This window comes from Capra hircus, chromosome 12 (assembly GCF_001704415.2).
Source record: "Capra hircus breed San Clemente chromosome 12, ASM170441v1, whole genome shotgun sequence".
NCBI lineage: Eukaryota > Metazoa > Chordata > Mammalia > Artiodactyla > Bovidae > Capra > Capra hircus.
Window position 1 is genome coordinate 74,813,758 of NC_030819.1, and position 21,529 is coordinate 74,835,286.

General features: G+C 44.1%; 1 protein-coding gene across 1 annotated transcript in view; it reads left to right on the plus strand.

Moving 5' to 3' along the window:
* Positions 1–21,529, plus strand: part of VWA8 (von Willebrand factor A domain containing 8) — a 376,045-nt gene that overhangs the window by 335,264 nt on the left and 19,252 nt on the right. Inside the window, exons 41-42 of the mRNA XM_018056795.1 lie at positions 13,216–13,341; positions 15,817–15,975. Coding sequence (XP_017912284.1) covers positions 13,216–13,341; positions 15,817–15,975 — 285 coding nt within the window. The remainder of the gene's footprint in view (positions 1–13,215; positions 13,342–15,816; positions 15,976–21,529) is intronic.

The window sequence follows — 21,529 nt, forward strand, 5'->3', positions numbered from 1 at the left end:
GCTCTGCTTGGCACTGAGAGCACAAAGATTAATAAGATATTATCTCTGTACTCAACAAAGGTATTAGCCGAGAGGCGGGGGGAGGACAGGCACCTGCACAGATCATTTCTGTTTAATATGTAAGAGCCTGGGGAGAGCAAGGAAGAGAACGCAGTGGATGCCCAGAGGAGAAAGATTCAGGGAGGAATTTCACATTTTATCTGTTTCTGTAACTTTCGGCTCTGCTGGGTCTTTGTTGCTGCACGTGGGCTTTCTCTAGTTGCGGTGAGTGGGCGCTGCTTTGGTTGTGGCGCACAGGCTTCTCACTGCAGCGTCTTCTCGTTGCGGAGCATGGGCTCCAGGGTGCTTGGGCTCAGTAGTTGTGGCACACGGGCTTGGTTGCCCCGAAGCATGGGGGATCTTCTCGGACCTGGGATAGCACCTGGGTCCTCTGCACTGGCAGGTGGCTTCTTAACCACTGGACCATGAGGGAACTCTTAGGATAGATTTTGAAGGAAAGGATCCATGACCCGAGTCTTGAAGGACAGACGAGTATTTGCTAGACAGACCAGGGTGAAAACAATGCCCAGGGGAAGGCACAGCACAGAGAAAGGGCTGACACTGTGTGAGCCCAGGTGTGAGCTGGGGGCCAGCCACGGGCAGGGTACCACTCAGTGTGACATGCAGAAGGCTTTCAGGCTGGGAGGCGGGTGGCTGCCTGGTCAGGAACTTTATTCAGAGCCCCCGCTTTGCAGTAGGCAAAGAATGGAAGGCATTTCCCCATTCACTTTATTTAATCTATAATAACTATGTTTCACCCAGGGGACTGAACATCTATTTTGCATAATGGTTCTTGACCTCAACACCCAACCTGGTGAAGAAGATTCATGTAGCTGTAAGAGAACACACAATTGGTAAAGCTTCAGAAAGTTTTTAACTAAGTGCTGTGGTTCTGGAGACAGCTGTGTGAGCAACTTCTAGGCTGGGCAGTTAAGGAAGAGCTCACAGAGGAAGTGTCATTTGAGCTGGACTGTGAAGGATGAGTATGGTTTCAATTGGCAGCTCTTCTAAGGATGCTGGTGGAAAGATGGTTTTGACCAGCGCCTCTCAAACTTTCTGTGGAGAGCGGCCAGGTTTTATTTTTTATCCAATTGATCACAAATTAATACTTTTTTTTTTTAAGACCAGTCCTTCACACATGTTAATTGGGAAAATAATACCTTTATGTTCGTGTTTCTCTCACATCCTAGTAACCAGTTTAGTGGATCCGACTGAAGCGACTTAGAATGCACGCAAAGAAGCTTATTTCTGCAATAGCCCGGTTGATTGTTTCCAGTAACTCCTCACAAAGGCTACCTTGTTCTTCAATCCTCTTTTCCTTTTAACAGATTAATACTTTATATAATAGAAATGTTAGTGAAAAAATGATAAAAAATGATAAAAAACCAGCATACAAAATCCAAGCCCATATTACTAAATATGAGGTTCAACAAACCTAAAATTACTTTGTCAAATTGTCATATAAATTTCTAAATGATTACTTATCAATTTATGTGACCTATTTTATCACAGACCAGTAACAAATGTTCACATACTAAAGGCAGCTTGGGTAGCTCTGGTCAAGATAGGAGGAACCAATGAGAAGAGGACAAAGACTTTAACACAAAGCTGTTTGGAGAATGGCAAACTCCAGCGTGACTGTAGAATTCACAGCTTCGGGGTGGGCCTGTGTGTAGGGGGTAGTGGAGAGAAAACTGGAAAGAAGGTGATCCATGCTGCCTACCTTTTGTAGTCAGTGAGGATTTTGGAAGTGACTGAGAAAGGGAGTGCTGTGGTTTTATCTTCTGTATGTAGTTTCAAGGACTTCCCTGGTGGTCCAATGGCTAAGACTCCATGCTCCCAATGCAGGGGACCCAGGTTTGATTCCTGGTTGGGGAACTAGCTCCCACAAGCCTCAACTAAAGATTCCATACATCACATCTAAGACTGGGCACAGCCAAATAAATAAATAATATTTTCCTAAAAAAAAAAAAGAAGTTTTATGATCATTTAAGTCCTGTGCTCATGCTCAGCTGTGTCTGACTCTTACCGACCCCATGGACTGTAGCCCACCAGGCTTCTCTGTCCATGGGATTCTCCAGGCAGGAATACTGGGGTGGGTTGCCATTTCCTCCTCCAGGGGATCTTCCTAACACCAGGGATCGAACCGAGTCACCTGCGTCTCCTGCATTGGCAGGTAGATTCTTTACTACTGAGCCACCTGGGAAGCCCATGAAGGGATATAATATCAGAGGAGAGAGAAGTGGAAGGCAGGAAGTCAGGTCATAGCATCACTTCAGTTATTCAGGTGGGAAGTGATAGGCACCCAAACCAGGGTAATTGGAATGAAGAGGAAAGGATGGGACTAGGGAGGTAGGACTGCAGAGAGTTCCTGACGGCACGTGGGGAGAGGGGCATGGTGAGGCTTTTGAGCCCTCGGGGACAGAAACAAGGAACACTTGAGAAGGACAGGCTTGTGGAGAAAGCAGATGTTTGCTCTGGCTGTTCTGATGTTTTCACACTACGGGGGCATCCATGGAGAAATGTCGAGCATGATACTTGAAGATTTTAAGTTATGACTCAAGTTCAAGGGCAAGATTAGGACCAGACAGGCTTGCATATCTATATAGATATCTCTGTGCTTTTATGGTCATCTGTATAGAAGAACAGCCAAACCAAGAGGAAAGATGTGTAGACAAAGGTGACCGCAGAGAGCAAAGAGTTGGCGGGCTGGCGACCGCAGAGAGCAAAGAGTTGGCGGGCTGGCGGGGGTGGGGGGTGGGGGACGGGGGCGTGCAGCAGGGAGAAATGGAGGCAGTCCTGTCAAGGAACATCTGCAATTCCAGAGAGCAGTAAAATGCTAATCACTGCTTCTTAGCACACGAGTGACTTGTCATGAGGCATCAGTCACCAAGTCGTGTCCGACTCTGTGACACCATGGACTGCAGCACGCCAGGCTGCAGTAGCCTCTGCATGGCCATAAGAGGACAGCTTAACTGAGCACCACCGAGAAATACAGTCCTGACATCCAGGCTCTGTGAGCAAAGGGATCGAACTCAGTCTTTGACAGGTGACCATTAGAAAGATTAAAAAACTAAAAGGCTGTAAACCAAAAAACCCATGTAATAGGGAAGAGTGCTAATGACGTACGAGAAGATTTGAAGAGTTTTTGCTAAATTTAATGCAGTGTGACCCCTGTGGAAAATAGTACCAAAGACAGTTCAGACTCCTAAGAAACAGCAGTACTAGCAAGTGAGTCCGTGAGACCACAAATCACATTAACATCTCTTACTTGGAAAGACGGGGAGGAGAAGAGAGACCCTGAGAGCTGGTCAGAAGGCTCTGTATGTTAGCTCTCTGCTCTGTTTTTATTGACCAGCTTCCTTAGGGGTTTTACCTCTATGTGAAGTTGCTCAGTCATGTTCGACTCTTTGCAACCCTATAGACTGTAGCTTACCAGAATCCATGGGATTCTCCAGGCAAGAATACTGGAGCGGGTTGCCATTTCCTTCTCCAAGGGATCATATGGAATAATAATTAAAGTTTTCCATTCACTTAAGTAATTAGACTTAAGACTGGCTTGAGTCTGTTCTTCCTACTTTTAATGTAGATTTCCACTTTGGCATTGCATTTTTCATTTTCTTAGGAGGTCAAGACGATCTCTTGACCTCCACGTTGTCACTACAAGTAGCAGTGCCTGACAGCAGCAGCGCTGTGAGCAGTGGGGATGGGTGGTCTGAGTTTTACACGGTGGCAGAGAGCGACAAGCAGAAAGCTGGAAAGGCAATAACCCTGGGAAAGGGGCCAGACCAGCCCCAACTTATCCTTGGCTTGAAGACGAGATCAAACAAAGGCCAAATGGCCCCACTGCAATGGTTTTTCCAAACAAAATAAGAAATGATGTGGAGATGAAGCTCTCCTGCTGCGACTGTCCACGGTTCCAACTCCTTTCCTGCTGAGCTCTTGAGCTAGTGGTACAGCTTTGCTTCAACTGCTAATACCAGTCTAAAATCTTCAAGGAGACCTCTAATAATAACAAAGTGGAGAATCTATCCAACCTGTTGTCGAACAGCTTTGAACAGCCGTCTCATCATCCAAGAATAAGAGTACAAAAAAAAATTAAATAAGATGAGATGTATGAAATTATTCTGCAGTGAGGTAGAATAATAAGTAATAAGATATAGAAGAAGAAGATGTCAGCAGGCTAGAATATTTTCTTCAGAAAACAACGATTTTTAGAAAACATCTGTTTTGTGTTCTCACAATTCAAAGAAGCCTGAAGTGAGTGAAATAAGACATCTTAAAAGGATCTGGCCAAGAGGCAAGCAGGAATAATAAGGGAATTGAATGCCATAAGGAAGGTCTCGAAGAAAATGAAAAATGCAATGCCAAGGTTGAAATCTACATTAAAAGGAGGAAGAACAGACTCAGTCCAGTCTGAAGTCTAATTACTAACGTGAATGGAAAACTTGAATTGTTATTCCATACTGTAGAGGTAGAAACCCTAAGAAAGCTGGTCAATAAAAACAGAGCAGAGTGCTAACACATGGAGCCATGAGCCTTCCCAACAAGTAGAACAGTACTTAGCTAATGGTAAGTGCCCAGTAAATATATACTGAATGAGCCAGCAGTATTCCCAAAGAGGCCACCAAAAATCACACATAAGCAATAATTCAAGTAATAGTAAAAACGTGTGAGCTGAAGACAGGCCTAAGTCAATGGATCAAAAGAGCTTTACTGAGTGCCAGGCAAAGTTAATGAAAAGAGATAAACACCTCACGACAGCCTCACGGAATTTAACACTTCAAAAACAAAGAAAATATAAGAGCAAACAGGAAGACAAAAACTAAGCTGTCATCCAAGAAAGAAAAATTCATCTTACATGTATTGAACACCAGAAGACTGTGGAGAGCGTCTGCAGGATCTGGGGGGAGAAAAGTTGTGACCCAGGAATTCTCTACTCAGCCGAAGTGCAAAACTGACAGAAAGGCATTTTCAGATATTCAGAGGCTTTAAAAATATATGTCACTTAAATTTTGAATTCAATATGTATACACTTTATACATATATATGTGTCAGTATTCTAGCCAGTTAAGAAAGGAATCAAATTCCTTGAGAATGGGAAACTTGGGACTTCCCTAGAGGCCCAGTGGCTAAGATTCCGTGCTCCCAATGCACGGGGCCCAGGTTTGATCCCACATAGATCCCAACTAGATCCCACATACTGCACTAAGACTGGGTGTAGCCAAATAAATAAATGCTAAAAAAAAAAAAAAAAAACCAACACAGGAATTCTGTAGTATTAAAGGACCAGCAATGAGCGTTAGAAGCAGCTGAACACAGAATCAGGTCTAAATAATTGTGGGAAATATGTTGAAAAGAAAGTTTAAATATCAAGAATAATGCTTTCTAAAGGTACACAATATAAAAATAGTAAGTTTAAAAATAATAAATAGGGCCTGAATCCCCATATCATCTCAAAAGTTAAGACTCAAGACGTCTTAACGTTGAGTCTTCTATAAATAGAAGGAAGCAAAAAGTATGATAAGGCATGTGACAAAGAAGAGAAACAAATACTGTTTCATTCCTAGGTTAGAGAAATTGGAGTTAAGTCAGGCTTTTTAAGAGTTTAATCATGCTGGTATTTTTTAGATATATTTCTTGCAAATCGCATGTTTTGATAAATACCCTAGTTATTTTGTGGAGAGGAGATTGTCAGGGGGCGGGAAGCAAGTAGGATGCTATTGAAGTGCTCCAGGTGGGCGGAGGTGGCCACTGACCTAGGGCTGATGTGGGCGTGGTACGAGATGGGCAGATGCCACCGAAGTTGAGAGGCTGTGCCAGTGGCCTAGGTGTGAGACACGAGGGAGAGAGAAGCCAAAGATGATTCCCAGATATGTGCCCTGAACAGCTGAAAGAACGGGGTTGCCCGTTGCCTCTTGTCGCGAGAACCTGGGGAGAGTGGAGGACGGGCTCTGGGGCTAGTTTTGAGCTATTGAGTTTAAGCTGCCTGTTACACATGCTCACGGATACATGCAGCTCCCTGCTGCTTTGAAGTAAAAAATTTTCAATTCTTGAAGGAGAGATGTGAAATTGCTCATAACAACTCATTGTAAAATGCCAGTATGTTGTCACTCGGGTAATAGTTCAGCTCCTTGTCACCATCCAAGAGTAACGCTCTTCTAACAAGAATCACCTTTGTGAAGGACATGAATCACTAGTGTTCTGTTTTGTTTTTCCCTGGCAATGAGATGTTACTTCAAGAAACAGGGAGTTCCCTAAAACAGGAAGGTCCATAGCTGCTCCTTTTTGCAATACCATTTCACCCTTTAGAGCAACTGGCAACCTAACAGGTATTTAGTAGGTATTTATATTATGTCAAAATATCAAGAATCATAAAGAAAAATTTTTTATTGTTTCCAGTGATTTATAATTTGTTATTTTACAAATAATATACAAAAGTTTACCTTAATTCAACATCCTTTTTGTTTGAATGGTACGAATCAATAGCAAAAAAGTATATGTTAGTCAAACATGGAGAAATGTTTAAATAACGGAAGCTAATGTTTAATAAAAAAAAAAAATCACTACTCCCAGGTATCCTCAATATCCATTTACATCTATTTCTTCACCCAACAAGTATTTAGTGATGGTCATCTATACGTCTTACTCTGTAGAATGGATATGCTTTCTACAAAGCCGCTTAAACCTTTCTAATCTTTCCGTTAATTCTAAAGGAATAATAGGAGATTGGCTTGCTTGTAGAGTTTATAGCTAAAGGAAGTCTTTGGGCTTCCCTGCTGGCTCACCAGTAAAGAATCCACCTGCCAGTGCAGGAGGCATGGGTTCGATACCAGATCCAGGAAGACCCCACGTGCCATGGAGCAACTAAGCCCGCGCACCGCAACTGCTGAGACGGCGCTCTAGGGCCCGGGAGCCACAGCTGCTGAAGCCGACGGCCCTCGAGCCGCTGCTCCCCAGCAAGAGGAGCCGCCGCAATGAGAAGCCCGCCCCTCACAAGCGGAGGGTAGCCTCTGCTCACCACAACTAGAGAAAAGCCTGTGCGACAGCGAAGACGCAGCCCAGCCAAAGATAAATAAGGCAAATAATTATAATGGCAACTCTGTCAAAGAAAATCAAAGAAGTCTTGCTTAACCGTAACCCAAATAAGTGACGATTTAAGATGAGTCAGAATACTTCCAGTGCTGAAGTCACAAGACCCAGTGTCACAAACCGCAAGATAATTGATTTTTGTCAAGTTTGTTCCTCCTGGTGTCCTCACTGCCATAGATGTGTGGTGTGTGTGTGAGTCTGTGTGTGCCTTCTGGTTAACCAAATTATTTCCCAGAAAATGAAATTAACCAGAGTACGTCATCCTCTGAGCACGCTAATTGTTCTTTGCATGAAAGTAATAAAACTATATTTCTCTTTTAGAAAGTCTGTAATGTAGACTTTTTACTAGTGAAACCTATCTTTATATATAATGAATTCTCATTAGTATGAATTTATGACATAATACAAAACGAACGGACATATTTACAAGAATACTTTTCTTTATGCAATAGAAATAACAATAAAGAACATGTCTTGGCTCTTCATTATAAGTAAAAATATATATTTAAATACAGTAGGAACTTACTATTTAAAGAAGCATTTTAATGAATCCCATAAAATAAACAGACCAAAATAATCAATATTTCTGTTCCAGCCCTCAGTAGAGTTTTGAAGAGCCTCTCCGCCTCCAGCACATTGCCTTCAAGAACACCCATCCTGACATGTCTCTTCCTGTTTTGAGTTTCCAAGTACTGGTGGGCTGGCTAGATGATAGATAATAAATTATCTGTCCCTATTTATCTGCAAGCTATATACTTGAATGAATAGTGCTACTATATAAAAATGTCTTTGTGTCCATAGTTCTGGAGCAAAAGCCTAGCACATTCTTTCACTTCTGAAAAACAAAAAGTACTGGTTCTTGTTTCTAAAAATATCTGTGACAGGCAGAATCAAAAATAATTCATTTATCCACAAATAAAAATTTAAAAGAAGAGAATAGATGCCCACCAACATGGCTAAAATTAAAAGAAAAAAAAAAGAAACTGTCAATATCAAGTTTTGGTGAGGATACAAACAAAGGAAGCCCTGTTACACTGATCCTGGGAAATGTAAATTGGAAAAACCACTTTGGAAACCTATTTCATGGTATCTCCTAAACTTGAGTGTATCCAGCATATCCACCCAACTGAAATACACATGTACCTGCTGCAAAAGACATGGTCAAGGATATTCATGACAACATTACTCACCATAGCCCCAAGCTGGAAATAACACAGTCATGGCACCCCACTCCAGTACTCTTGCCTGGAAAATCCCATAGACGGAGGAGCCTGGTGGGCTGCAGTCCATGGGGTCACTAAGAGTTGGGCATGACTGAGCGACTTCCCTTTGACTTTTCACTTTCATGCATTGGAGAAGGCAATGGCAACCCACTCCACTGTTCTTGCCTGGAGAATTCCAGGGACGGGGGAGCCTGGTGGGCTGCTGTCTATGGGGTCGCACAACAACTTAGCAGCAGCAGCAGCGGATAAGACATCAATTGTGACGTCTGGTCAAAAGTCACACGATTGGACATTGTTATGGTGGAGACAGAGAATCCAGAGCTGCTGGGCACAACAGTGTCAGTGCCTTTCCCAGGAACGATGCTGAATCAAAGCAGCCAGGCACAGACGAGTACATACTATATGATCCCACTTTATGAAATGCAAAAACACACAAACCTAATCTGTGATGCTAGAAGTCAAGCAGGTGGGGGGGCAGGGGTCCTTGGCAGGGCCTGGGTCAAGTCCAAGAGAGACCCCAGGAGGCCCAGGGGGGTACGCGTGTTACAAGGGTGTGTTCGCTTTTAAAGTTCACTGCCTCTGCACTTGAGATTTATACACTTTATTATGAGTATATTATACTTGAATTTTAAAAGTTGACCCAAAAAAGTGGGTGGCAGATTTACTGGAAAAACCATATCCCTTCCTTCACTCTCACCCCAAATTTTATTAAGTCTTTTTCTTTTATTGGTATACAGAATGGGAACAAAGCCTTCAAACTAGAGAGGACGTTAAAAGATGATAGCTGTGCACAGGAAAAGAAGCAAACCAGCATAAGAAAGTTAAGACCCCAGATCTCTAGGTTCTTCCATGATGGACAGTCTAGAGACAGCAGACAACATGATATTATAAGGGAAAAATAAGTATTTTGTAATTTGATAACCCCTTTACTAAGGGCAATAATAGATCCCCTAGAAAGGACCTCCTGTTATTTTATTTTATTTTTTTTAATTTTTATTTTTACTTTATTTTACTCTATAATACTGCATTGGTTTTGCCATACATTGACATGAATCCACCACGGGTATACATGCGATCCCAAACATGAACCCCCCTCCCACCTCCCTCCCTAGGACCTCCTTTTATTATAATGTTTACTAATTATTAGCATTGTTGTTGTTGTTGTTCAGTTGCTAAGTTGCGTCCAACTCTCTGTAACCCGACAAACTACAGCACACCAGGCTTCCCTGTCCTTCACCGTCACCTTGAGTTTGTGCAAACTCTTGTCCATTGAGTCAGTGATACCAGCCAACCAGCTCATCCTCTGTCGCCCCCTTCTCTCCTTGCCCTCAGTCTCTCCCAGCATCAGGGTCTTTTCCAGTTATTAGCATAGATACCAAAAGAAGAATTTTGCAGTGCTGTTGGGCTGGTTGTTTAACACACCTTTCTGGATCGTGGTTCTCTTGCTCTTAAGTTAGACCTTTTCCCCAAATTCACACCACCTGTCATTCCCTTCTTGTGCCTTCAGTCTGTTACAGCGGCCTCTGTGCTCTACCCCTGATCAGGGATTGATATCAATAGCACAGGATTTTGCAAATCTGTCGCAAAGAGACATTTGTTTACTTTATAGTCTTAAGGAGCTACCTCACAATGAAGTGACTTTGATAGTTAGCTGGCCAGTGAGATTTCTGTCTCACAAGCCTACCAAGGAAAATTGAAGACAAAGGTCTCCTGATAAATGGTAAATGTACTAGTATACTTTAGGTAAATATAGGAATATTTAAAATAGCAAACCATCCTTACTCCAGATAGCTTCATTACAGTGGGATCTTTATAAATATATTTAGAAGATTGTTATTGTTTAGTCACTGAGCTGTCTCCAATTCTTTTGCAATCCCATGAACTGTATCCTCTGTCCCTGGGATTTCCCAGGCAAGAATATTGCAGTGGGGTTGCCATCTCCCCCTTCAGAGGATCTTCCCAACCCAGGGATTGAACCCAGGTCTCTTGTATTCTTAGATCTGACTCTGTCCCAACTTAGAGAACAACCAAATGGCTGAGAGCCTTAGATAGCTATTTAGGAGATTTTTGGTATACCACCACCACCCCACCCCACCCCGCACCCACCCACCAAACTCCAGATAATGGAAGATTTTCATCCAGTTACATATCTGCTAAGTGGTTCTAGATGTTTTCTGCTTCTTTTGAGTGCTGAGAGTGCTGATGTTGGAGCAGAAAAATGAATTTTGGAAAGCAAAGTATGTTTCATGTAACTAATTATCCACCCAAGTCTCTCAAAATGTTTACTATCAATAGCAAACCAGCTTAATATAACTGCATTGACGCTAATGTCAAAATAGACATGAAGTGAACTGGTTTCCTAAGCAGTTATTTTCCCCATAATTTGTTGCACTTAGCAGACAGGCAGTTCAGCTATTTCTGTTATTGAAGAATAGATCTATTAGTGGAAAAAAAAATTGCTTCAGAGTCACTTTTTGGACTTTCATTAATGCTTAGAAGTTTACAAATTAGGGACAATTCCCAGTTACTTGAGAAAATATTACTGTCATTATTTTGATATAATTAGGAAGAGGCAAAGGGTTAAAAAAAAAAACTAACTGGGAAATCCTCTGCTTAATACTGCTACTGCTGCTGCTAAGTCGCTTCAGTCGTGTCCGACTCTGTGCGACCCCATAGACAGCAGCCCACCAGGCTCCCCTAGGATCCTCCAGGCAAGAACACTGGAGTGGGTTGCCATTGCCTTCGCCAATGCGTGAAAGTGAAAAGTGAAAGTGAAGTCACTCAGTCGTGTCCGACTCTTAGCGACCCCATGGACTGTAGGCTACCAGGCTCCTCTGTCCATGGGATTCTCCAGGCAAGAGTACTGGAGTGAGGTGCCATTGCCTTCTCCGCCACTTAATACTAGTGACTTCTGTTTCTAATTAAACGTAGACTGTGCTGTGCTTAGTCGCTTAGTCATGTCCGACTCTGTGACCCCATGGACTGCAGCCTGTCAGGCTCCTCTGTCCATGGGGGTTCTCCAGGTGGGAATACTGGAGTGGGTTGCCATGCCCTCCTCCAGGGGATCTTCCCAGCCCAGGGAACCCAGGACTCCCGCACTGCAGGCGGATTATTTACCATCTGAGCCACCAGGGAAGCCCAAATACAGACTGTAATACTTGAAACAGACCCTCACAGACACAGTGTCCCCTCAGTTTGGAGATGGGGCTGCAGAGACACAGAGAATCTCAGTAACTGCCCAAAGTGAGACAAAACTAGGATTTTCACGTGCTGAATCCGAGTCTTAGGCTTTTTCTACCCTGAGCCACTCTTTGTCTTGACAGGTGCATGGCTGAAATGGAAATGGGCTCAGCATAGTAAAGAGTTATCGTTATAGTCATAACTGGATTTTCTAAGAGACTTCAGGCTTTTAGAACAACTTTAGATTCCCAGAAAATTGATCAGAAAGGGCAGAGAATTTCTATATCCCTCCTGCCCCGCACATGCCCTTCCCTATTACCAACATCCACCACCGACGTGGTACATTTGCTGCAAGTGATGAACCTCTACTGACACATTATCACCCAGAGTCCATAGTTCACATTAGGAATCACTCTGAGTGTTGTGCATTCTATGGGTTTGGATAAATGTGTAGTGACATGTATCTGCCATTACAGCATCATCTAGAATAGTTTCACTGCCCTAAAGATCCTCTGTGCCTTGCCTTTTCATCTCTCTCTCTCCACCAACCCTTGGCAACCACTGACTTCTTTTACTTTCCCCATAGCTTCGCCCTTTTACAGAATGTCATATTGTTGTTGTATTGTAGCATTTTCAGATGGACCTCTTTCACTTAGGAATATGCATTTAAGTTACCTCCATGTCGTTCCGCCTCTTGATAGCTGATTTGTTTTTAGCACTGAGTATTATTTCATTGTCTGGGTTCTTAATGTAAATATCAGCTTTGATAAACCTGTGCCTTCATTGGGATATGACGACTCTTTATCACTTAACGATCATCTTAGTCCACTGGGCATAGTTTTAAGCATTATGTGGAAATATCTTTAGAAAAGGAATTTAGGAGATTTCTGAATGTAGATGATCAGAATGTCAGTAGGGTACAAAATGTTGGCGCACTGTGATTCTCAGCCGCTCCCATCTGCACTCTAAGTCACAGAGAACTTGAACAACAACTTCTTGAAAAGGAAGAATCTGAAGATCACATCTAAGAATCTGAAGACTACGTTTTCTCTGTGCTTGCAGACAGTGTTAACAAGTTCAAGCTGATTAATTTGTTACCTAATAAATTTTCTAGGAGTACCGTGACAGAAAATCCAGAAGAGATGCATCACCATTACAGAGACTGCATGCTTCTCCAGAGGGTCATTTGCCTACCACTATCCTGTTCATACGCGCCGGGAGCTCGTTTTGTCCTTCCATATGTTAAAACACATGTCATGGACAAAATCTACGCAAAGGGCATTTCTTTGTCAGCAGAGCCGAAACCAGTCCATTTATGAAGCTGTGCTCGTGCAGAACCAGCACATACTGAAAAGATCCCTGGCGTGTTTCCTGTTGTTGTTGTTCAGTTTATTTCGTTACTCAGTCATGTCCGACTCTTTGGCAACCCCACGGACTGTTGTAGCCCATCAGGCTCCTCTGTCCATGGGATTCTCCAGGCAAGAATACTGGAATGGGTTGCCATTTCCTTCTCCAAGGGAATCTCCCCAATCCAGGGGTCGAACCCTTGTCTCCTGCATTGACAGGCAGATTCTTTACCACTGAGCCACCAGGGAAGCTCCGTGTTTCCTGTTGTTCATGCGTAAAATGTATCAGGGACTCTCCAGAGCTAAAGTAAGCATTCGTGTGTGTGTCTTTGTAGGCTAAAGGTAAAGAAAGGCAGTGGCTAAGACACCAGGCTACTGGGGAGCTAGACGATGCCAAGATCATTGATGGGCTGACTGGAGAAAAAGCCATCTACAAACGCCGGGGTGAGCTGGAGCCACAAGTGAGTATGGGCGCCCTGGGAGCCTCGGACCTGTAGTTTGACTTTCTTCACAGGCAGACGCTTCCTGGAGTTGCTGTTTTAGTCGAAAGACGACAAACCCTGAATATGGCCATCAAGGAAAGCATTATATATATTTTTAATTAGAAGAAAACATAAATATTACAGTTTATTATATGAATCAAGATCCCAGCATGGAGTCAAGAAATACCAGGCACACTCAAATTGAGCATTTGAGGGAACCTAATAAGAAGACTGTTTACAAAAGTAAGGGTGGGGTGTAGGAAAGTCCAAAAAGAGACAGTGTGGTCTTCCAACAGCAGGGATCTGCCCTCGGTCTGAAAGGGCGGAGGAGAGAGCACTTACTGGAACCTGAACACAGTGGGTCATGGGGAGGGCTCCCCGCCAAGGGCCGCGGCTGTCAGCAGGAGGAGGACCACCCTCGGCCACGGGACGGGCGGAGGGAACGCACATGCCACCCGGGGCCAGAGAGGCCGCTGCCATCTCGCAGACGAGCCCCCAGGACACAGAGCAGTGCCCTGGAGGGGAAACACAAGTCACTCCACGCCCCTGAATCCCAGAGGGTGACGCAGATGAGAACGCTAGAGCCATCTTAGTGGTTTTCTGCTGTTCTGTTCCTTTAAAGATCTGTGTTTATCGTGTGACCAAAGAAATGTTTAGAAAATAAGAAATTCTCCCACAGTGTAAAGTTTAACAGTCATAACATTAAAATATTTGCAGTAATACAAGGGGCAAAAAATGGCAAGTAGGTGAGTCTCTTAGAGGGCTCTGGACTTCCAAAATCCTCGAATAACAGGAATTGCTGAGTAGCCACTGAGACCCGGGGGATTGGTGGGGTGGGCGGGGAGCCATACGGGTATGAGTCAATGGCCTCTTTCTTTACTGACTCACTGTGGTCCACCACTGTGTTTAAATACATCTGAAACCGTGAGTCGTCATGGAGCATGAGGCACTGTTAGGCAGTGCCTAAGGTAGGCAGACTCAACAAGCTTTTCAGAAATATGCTGAATCTGTCTCCAACCATTACACTCCAGTACCCACAGCATTTTCTTAAAATGACTAACTTTGCTCATTCGTTTTCATGCATGTCAGCGAGTGTATGGTAACCAAATAATCTGGAATTTTTCTCCTTTTTCTCTTGTAAGTAAATCTGACAAGCATACTTTGGTTTTTCTTTCTGCACATTGGCAGGCCTGGGTCCAAAACCAAACTGAAACTCCTAAGCGTTTCACATTTTAATTGATGGTTGCTGCTGACCTATAGTTCGATGCCACGTTCATGCCTTTAATGCCAGGAAAAGTAAAAAGAAGCAGTAATTCAGTAACTGGAAGGAGTAGAAAGCTGAAAGCTTCCTAAAGGCAAAAGACAGAAAGAGAGATTTTCCTTCACTCCTTTCCAGGAAGCCCCTGCCCGTCACATCCCTGAGTTTAGGAATCTGACGTTTCTTACTGACCATGTGGAAGTGATTTTCAGATCACCACACAACAGGTAAAATTGCTGTGGGCTGCCAGAATAGCTCCATCTTCTAGAGAAACTGGCTCTAAGGCTTAATGAGAAAATGACACATTGGGGTTTATATTCTTTCCTGATTATTGTTTTTAAGATGGCATCAGTCTCATTAAGGAAGTTCTACTGGACTAGGTTGGGTCTTGAAAGGACCATATTCCAAAGGAAAATCCTCCCCCATGTGGCCCCAACTACCAACACAGACCTGAAGCTCCATTTACTGAAATTCTGTAGATCGGCAGTCCCAACTTTTTGGGCACCGGGGACAGGTTTCTTGGAAGACAGTTTTTCCATGGACCAGGCAGGGTTTGTTGGGGGGATGGTTTCAGGATGATTCAAACACATTTTGTTTATTGTGCACTTTATTGATATTTCTATTATTATTACATTGTGATTATATGATGAAATAATTGTTATTGTTCAGTCGCTAAGTCGTGTCTGACTCTTTGCTACCCCGTGGAGTGCAGCACACCAGGCTTCCCTGTCTTCCGCTATCTCCCAGAGTTTGCTCAAGCTCATGTCCATTGAGTCGGTGATACCATCCACCCATCTCATCTTCTGTTGCCCCCTCCTCCTCCTCCTGCAGAATCGGATTATCAGGCATTAGATTCTCATGAAGAGTAAGCAGCCTAGATTCCTCACATGCACAGTTCACAGTAGGGTTTGTGCTCCTGTGAGAATCTCATGTTGCCGCTGATCTGACATAAGGCAGAGCTTGGGTGGTAATATGATTGATGGGGAGCCCGCCACTCACCTCTAGCTGTGTGACCCGATTCCTAACGGTACCAACCCATGCCTCCCCACCTGCCAGGACAGCCTTGTGCAGGACGCAGCCTACAGCTGACCCACCTACCTGGCAGCTGGCACTCTGGGGCTGGCGTGAGACCCCTCAGAACCGCAGCCAGTGATGGTTTTCTGGTTCTCAAGGCCTTTCTGTCATCCCTCCCTCAGATGGGCAGCCCCCAACAGAAACCCAAGCGCCTGCGCCTGGTGGTAGACGTGTCGGGCAGCATGTACCGCTTCAACGGGGTGGATGGCCGGCTCGAGCGCTCGATGGAAGCTGTGTGCATGGTCATGGAGGCCTTCGAGAACTATGAGGAGAAGTTTAAGGTAACGGCGTGAACTGTGGAGGGTGAGAGGCATCCCAGACCCCATCTGCCCAGGAGTCGCCCCGAGTCAGGACGTGAGGCTGGCTGGGGGGTGCTCACCTGGAGCAGACAGGGTCTTCATCTTCTCATCAACCTATCTGTCAGCACTGAGAAAGGGAGCCTTCTGTTTCGTCTGCTCTAGTAATCAGAAAATGATAAGACCGTGACCTAAAGACCAATAGCTACAGAAGAAAGCGCTGCCCTTGACAAGTTGGGTGGTGTGGTGGTGTTGCTGTTGTCGTTGAGTCACTCACTCGTGTCCGATTCCTTTGCCACCCTCTGGACTAGAGCCTGCCAGGCTCCTCTGTCCATGGGACTTCCCCAGCAAGAATACTGAGCAGGTTGCCATTTCCTTCTTCAGGGGATCTTCCCAACCGAGGGATGGAGCCTGCGTCTCTGCGTCAGCAGGCGGATTCGTTACCGCTGAGCCGCCCAGGAAGCCGCACGTTGGAGTGGGGTGGGGAGGAGCAGAAACAGGCAGATAGAAGCACGGCAAGCATCTCCCCAGGTTTCTCAGGGCCACCGTCCCCACCCCAGCACCCCTCACCACCCATCCATTCCTGCTCCATCACCAACCAGGCCGCCTCTCACGGTTCTCAGCGTTGCCTGGCCTTGGCTCACAGGGAGGGTCACACAGTGACAGGAGTCTCCCCAGGTGACGGCGCAGGTGCCCTGGGAGATGTGATCCCCTTTCGATGATAGCCCTTTGGGCATCACTGAGTTTGCTTTGCCTCCTCAGAGCCCTGAGCCCTGAGCCCTGAGAAGGGTACCACACTCCTGGCTTTGACCAGAGCAAATAACCTGAACACGGTGCTGAGTGATTATTATCAGCAGCTCAGTTGAGAGGAGCAATATATGTGCAGCCATGGGTCACGGGTACCCAGTCTATCCTAAATATTCTCGACCCCGTTGGAGATTAAACACGTCTTTCAAAAACAGCCCATCTCCAATGACTTAGCTTGACATCCCGCCCACACCTGGGGATTACTGTGCTGAGCTGTGTCTGTGTATTGTGATGGATACAGCAAGAAGCAGACTGTGAAACCCGCCGCTTCATTGACTTTGGGCCCACGTTTATGGGCCCACGTTCGAGGCTGTGAGGCTCCCAGAGTCCCTTGTGTGAAGCCCTGTGTGAAAGATTCCTTTTACAATGAAGGGATAAGAAACAGGTGTCTTGAGTCAGTGAGTGCTGTGGGTTGTCAGGCTGCCTAAGACTCTGCCAGTGTCCACGTCTTCCAAACACAGTGGGACATGGATCCTCGCCGTGGGGAGCAGCCCTGTCTCCCTGAGGAGCTGGAACGCGCTGCCCCTGGTGACCAGTGAGCACCACGGGGCTGCCCCAGACCCCTCTTGGGTTCAGTTGCCAGGAGTCTCTGTGCCAGGATCCGAGCACAGCCAGGCCAGCCCTGTTCTGCCTTATGGCTCCCAGACGAGTGTTCAGCGCTTTCCCTCCTTGGCCCTCCCTCCCTTCAAATGAGTGTTTCTTGATTTTGATTTTTTTTTTTTTTTTTTTTTTACTTTTCTGTGTTTTTTTAAAAATATTTTCTTGGAGTATAGTTGATTTACAGTATCATGTTAGTTTCAGGTATACAGCAAAGTTATTCATATATATATATTCTTTTTCATATTCTTTTCTGTTATAGGTTATTACATGATATTGAGTGTAGTTCCCTGTCTTATACAGTAGGTCCTTGTTGCTTATCTATTTTATATATAGTGGTGTGTGTATGTTAATCCCATCCTCCTAATGTACTCCTCCCCTCATGCCCTATTCCCCTTTGATAACCATAAGTTTGTATTCTGTGTGTGTAACTCTCTTTCTGTTTTGAAAATAAGTTCATTTGGGTTTGTTTTTTTCTTTTAGATTCTACATATAAGTGTTCTCATATGATATTTGTCTTTCTCTGTCTGGCTTATTTCACTTAGTTCAACAATTTCCAGGTCCATTCATGTTGCTGCAAAAGGCATTATTTCATTCTTTTATGACTGAGTAATATTCCACTGTACATGTACTTTTTTATGTCATATGGGTTTAACATTTTTAAGTAATTTAGGTCTTTGCTAGTATAAGATGGAGCATAATTCTTCAATCACTTGGACCACTGTGATTGAAGTAGATGGTTAGACATCCATTGTATCACCATAAATCCCACCTATGTTTTAAAACCTTGAGTTCTGCAAATAATTGGATCAGCCCATTCACTTCTCTTGTGGATCTTGAAGCCCAGGGTACCTCAGCTCCCTTTGAGCTCTCTTTGAGCTCCCTTTGAGTTACATGAAGATTTTAACTTCTCATAGACCACAGCAAACATTCCATAGTTAAAGCCAGTATATTCATATATGTGGTGCGAGCGTGCTCAGTTGTGTCCGACTCTTTACAACTATGGCCTAGCCCACCAGGTTCCTCTAGTCCGTGGGATTTTCCAGGCAAGAAGCAAGAATACTGGAGTGGGTTTTTATTTCCTTCTCCAGGGGATCTTCCAGACCCAAGGATCAAACTGGGGTTGCTGGCAATTCCTGCCTTGGCAGGGAGATTCTTTTTGCCACTGAGCCATATGGGAAGCCCAGAGTTATCTAGATATTCATAGTTATCTAGAAACATTTTTCCCATTAGAAAGAGGATTTCTGTGTCTTGAGAACAGAACTGTTCTGTATGTGAAGCTACTTCTTGCAGATTTTTAGAAAGATTCAGTAGAAGTTCAGCAAGAAATGGACTGACAGAGTTCCCCAGGACTGGGTAAAGGCTGAGACAGAAGGCAGGAAGTGACCAAGCTAACAGGGAGGGAGCGTGCTGGATATTTCACTGCATCTCACATGCAGAATATATGGAGAGATTTGTGTTTGTCTAATTCTCACGGTTAAAAGTCTGTAATCTGAAAGAACAATTAGTCCAACTGGACATGTTGTACAAAGAAAGAAATAATATCAAAGAAGCAAGCATTCACAAGATCTTGTTTTGTTTTGCTTCTGACTGACAATTAGAAAACAAATTGTTGGCACATGACCTGCTGAATTTCAACTAAATTCAACAAAATTACAGGTGCCGATTGAGCACTTGCTAAGAGCAGTCTCTGTCAGGTACAGCATTCCCTGCCAACCTTGAGCTTGGAACCTTTCGAGGAGGACCTATAAAAATTAACTCTGATAGATGACTCCAGAGAGGCATGCAGTAATAAAGGCACAGCAGAGCACACTCTCCAGACACCCGCCTTTGGGGAACCATCCCCAAAGTAGTATTTTGCTGACAGTCTCTCTCTCTCTCTTATTTTTTTTTTTAGGGTTTTTCCCACCATTTTTCTTTTTATTCTTTGAAAAAAATTTATTGGAGCATAGTTTCTTTACAATGTTTTGTTCATTTCTGCTGTCCAGTAAAGTGATCAGCTATCTGTATACATATATCCCCTCTTTTGGCTTTCCTTCCTATTTATCACCACCGAGCATGGAGTAGAGCTTCTGTGCTATACAGTGGGTTCTCATTAGTTATCTATTTTATGTGTGCTTGCTAAGCCACTTCAGTCATGTTCAACTCTTTTGTGACCCCATGGACCATAGCACGCCAGGCTCCTCTCTCCATGGAATCCTCCAAGCAAGAATCCTGGAGTGGGTATCCATGTCCTTCTCCAGGTGATCTCCTTGATCCAGGGGTGGACTCACATCTCCTAGGTCTCCTGCATTGGCAGGCGGCTCTTCACCACTAGGGCCACCTGGGAAGCCCAGATAGGTGATAATAGATAAGGAAACAACTATTTGTTTGGAACAAAAAAGTGTGATAAGGAACTGATAAGGAACAGAAAAGTATGGGATCTTCTAACTGGTTTCTCAGTGCTTGGGCATGGAGGAAACACTCAGAGGGTGGGAAGTGGTTCTCCTTCCATTGAGCATCAGAGCTGCAGTGAGCCACCCTTACTGACAAGAGTATCAATAGTGTCGGGGCTTCCCAGGTGACTCAGTGGTAAGAGAAACTGCCTGTCAATGCAGGAGCCACAGGCATTATGGGCTGGATCCCTGGGTCAGGATGATCCCCTGGAGGAAGAAATGACAACCTACCCCAGTATTCTTGCCTGGAAAATCCCACAGTCCATGGGGTCGCAAAGAGTCGGACACGACTGAGCACACACACGTCAATAGTGTGCATACGTCAATCCCAATCTGCCAGTTCATCCCCTCCCCAACTTCCCCTTTCGGTATCCCTACGTTTGTTCTCTGAGTCCGTGTCTCTATTTCTGCTCCGTAAGTAGGATCACCTATGCCAGTCTTTTTAGATTCCACATATATGCATTAATATGCGGTACTTGTGAGGGTCTCTTCAGTTGCCACAACACTGTAAAGAATTTCCTCATTTTTTTAATCTGTGAAACTAAAGAAATATTGAGAAGGTAGCATAGCTACATTTGACTTTCTAAACATTCTTATTGAAATATACTTGATTTACTGACAAATCCGGGTGAAATTACAAAAAGACACTGAGATACAATAAAGGTCTTTCAGGGCTTGACGCTTCATCATGTTTTATGCTGTTTGATTTTTAACAGGAAGTACTTTTGATTTTGTGCATTTTCTTTTATAGCCCTCACATTGACTACATCTAGTTCCTGCAGATATTTTTTTAAGATGATAGAAAGGCCTAAGAAGCTAAAAGGATTAAAATCTTCACAACAGAAGGAGAAACTCCTTACTATTTCACAAGATGAGCTCTCTAAGGAAAAGTGGTCCTTCGCTGGGTGTCTGGAGGGATGGAGAGGGAAGTCAGGAGGCGGAGGGCTTCAGGCCCTGTGCCTGCGGATTCCTCACTGTGGCCCTGCTCTTCACAGCTGCAGTCACCGCACAGTGCACTCCCTCCAGCTTCCTCATGGAAACCGAGGCCCAGAGACATTCCAGGCTTGGCCCGGAGGCGGAAGGCTACACTAGCCCCGGACGCTTCTCTCTGTTTTCCCTATTTTGTTTTGTTCTTAAGCTTTTCCCCTTTGTTTCCAAATTTGTTTATTTTGAAAAAGGTTTAATCTACAAGAAAGTTGAAAGAACTCTAAGATGACCGCCCATGTGCCTTTGCTTAGATTCACCAAGTGATCCCTTTTTCCCTCATCTCTTTATGTTCCTCTCTGAATATATACTCTTTTTATCCTCTCTGATGCATTGGAAAGTAAGTCCTAACTGTCATACTTCTTTCTCTCTAAATTCTTTACTATACTTCTGCTAAGAGTCAAGACATTCCCTAATATGATCTCAATGGCATTATTACTTCTAAGAAAATCATCAATAATTTCATCATACTTATAATATCCAACCCATGTCTTTATTTCTGCTTTGTAAACAAGACCATCTATACCAGTGTTTTCAGATCCCACACGTATCATACTTGTTTTTCACTCTGACTTCACTCTAGATGACAATCTCTAGGTCCATGCTCGTCTACAAATGACCCCATTTCGTTCCTTTTTGTGGCTGCGTAATATTCTGTTGTAAACACAGAGGTAGAGGACAGATGCATGGATACCGAGGAGGGAAGGGGGATGAGT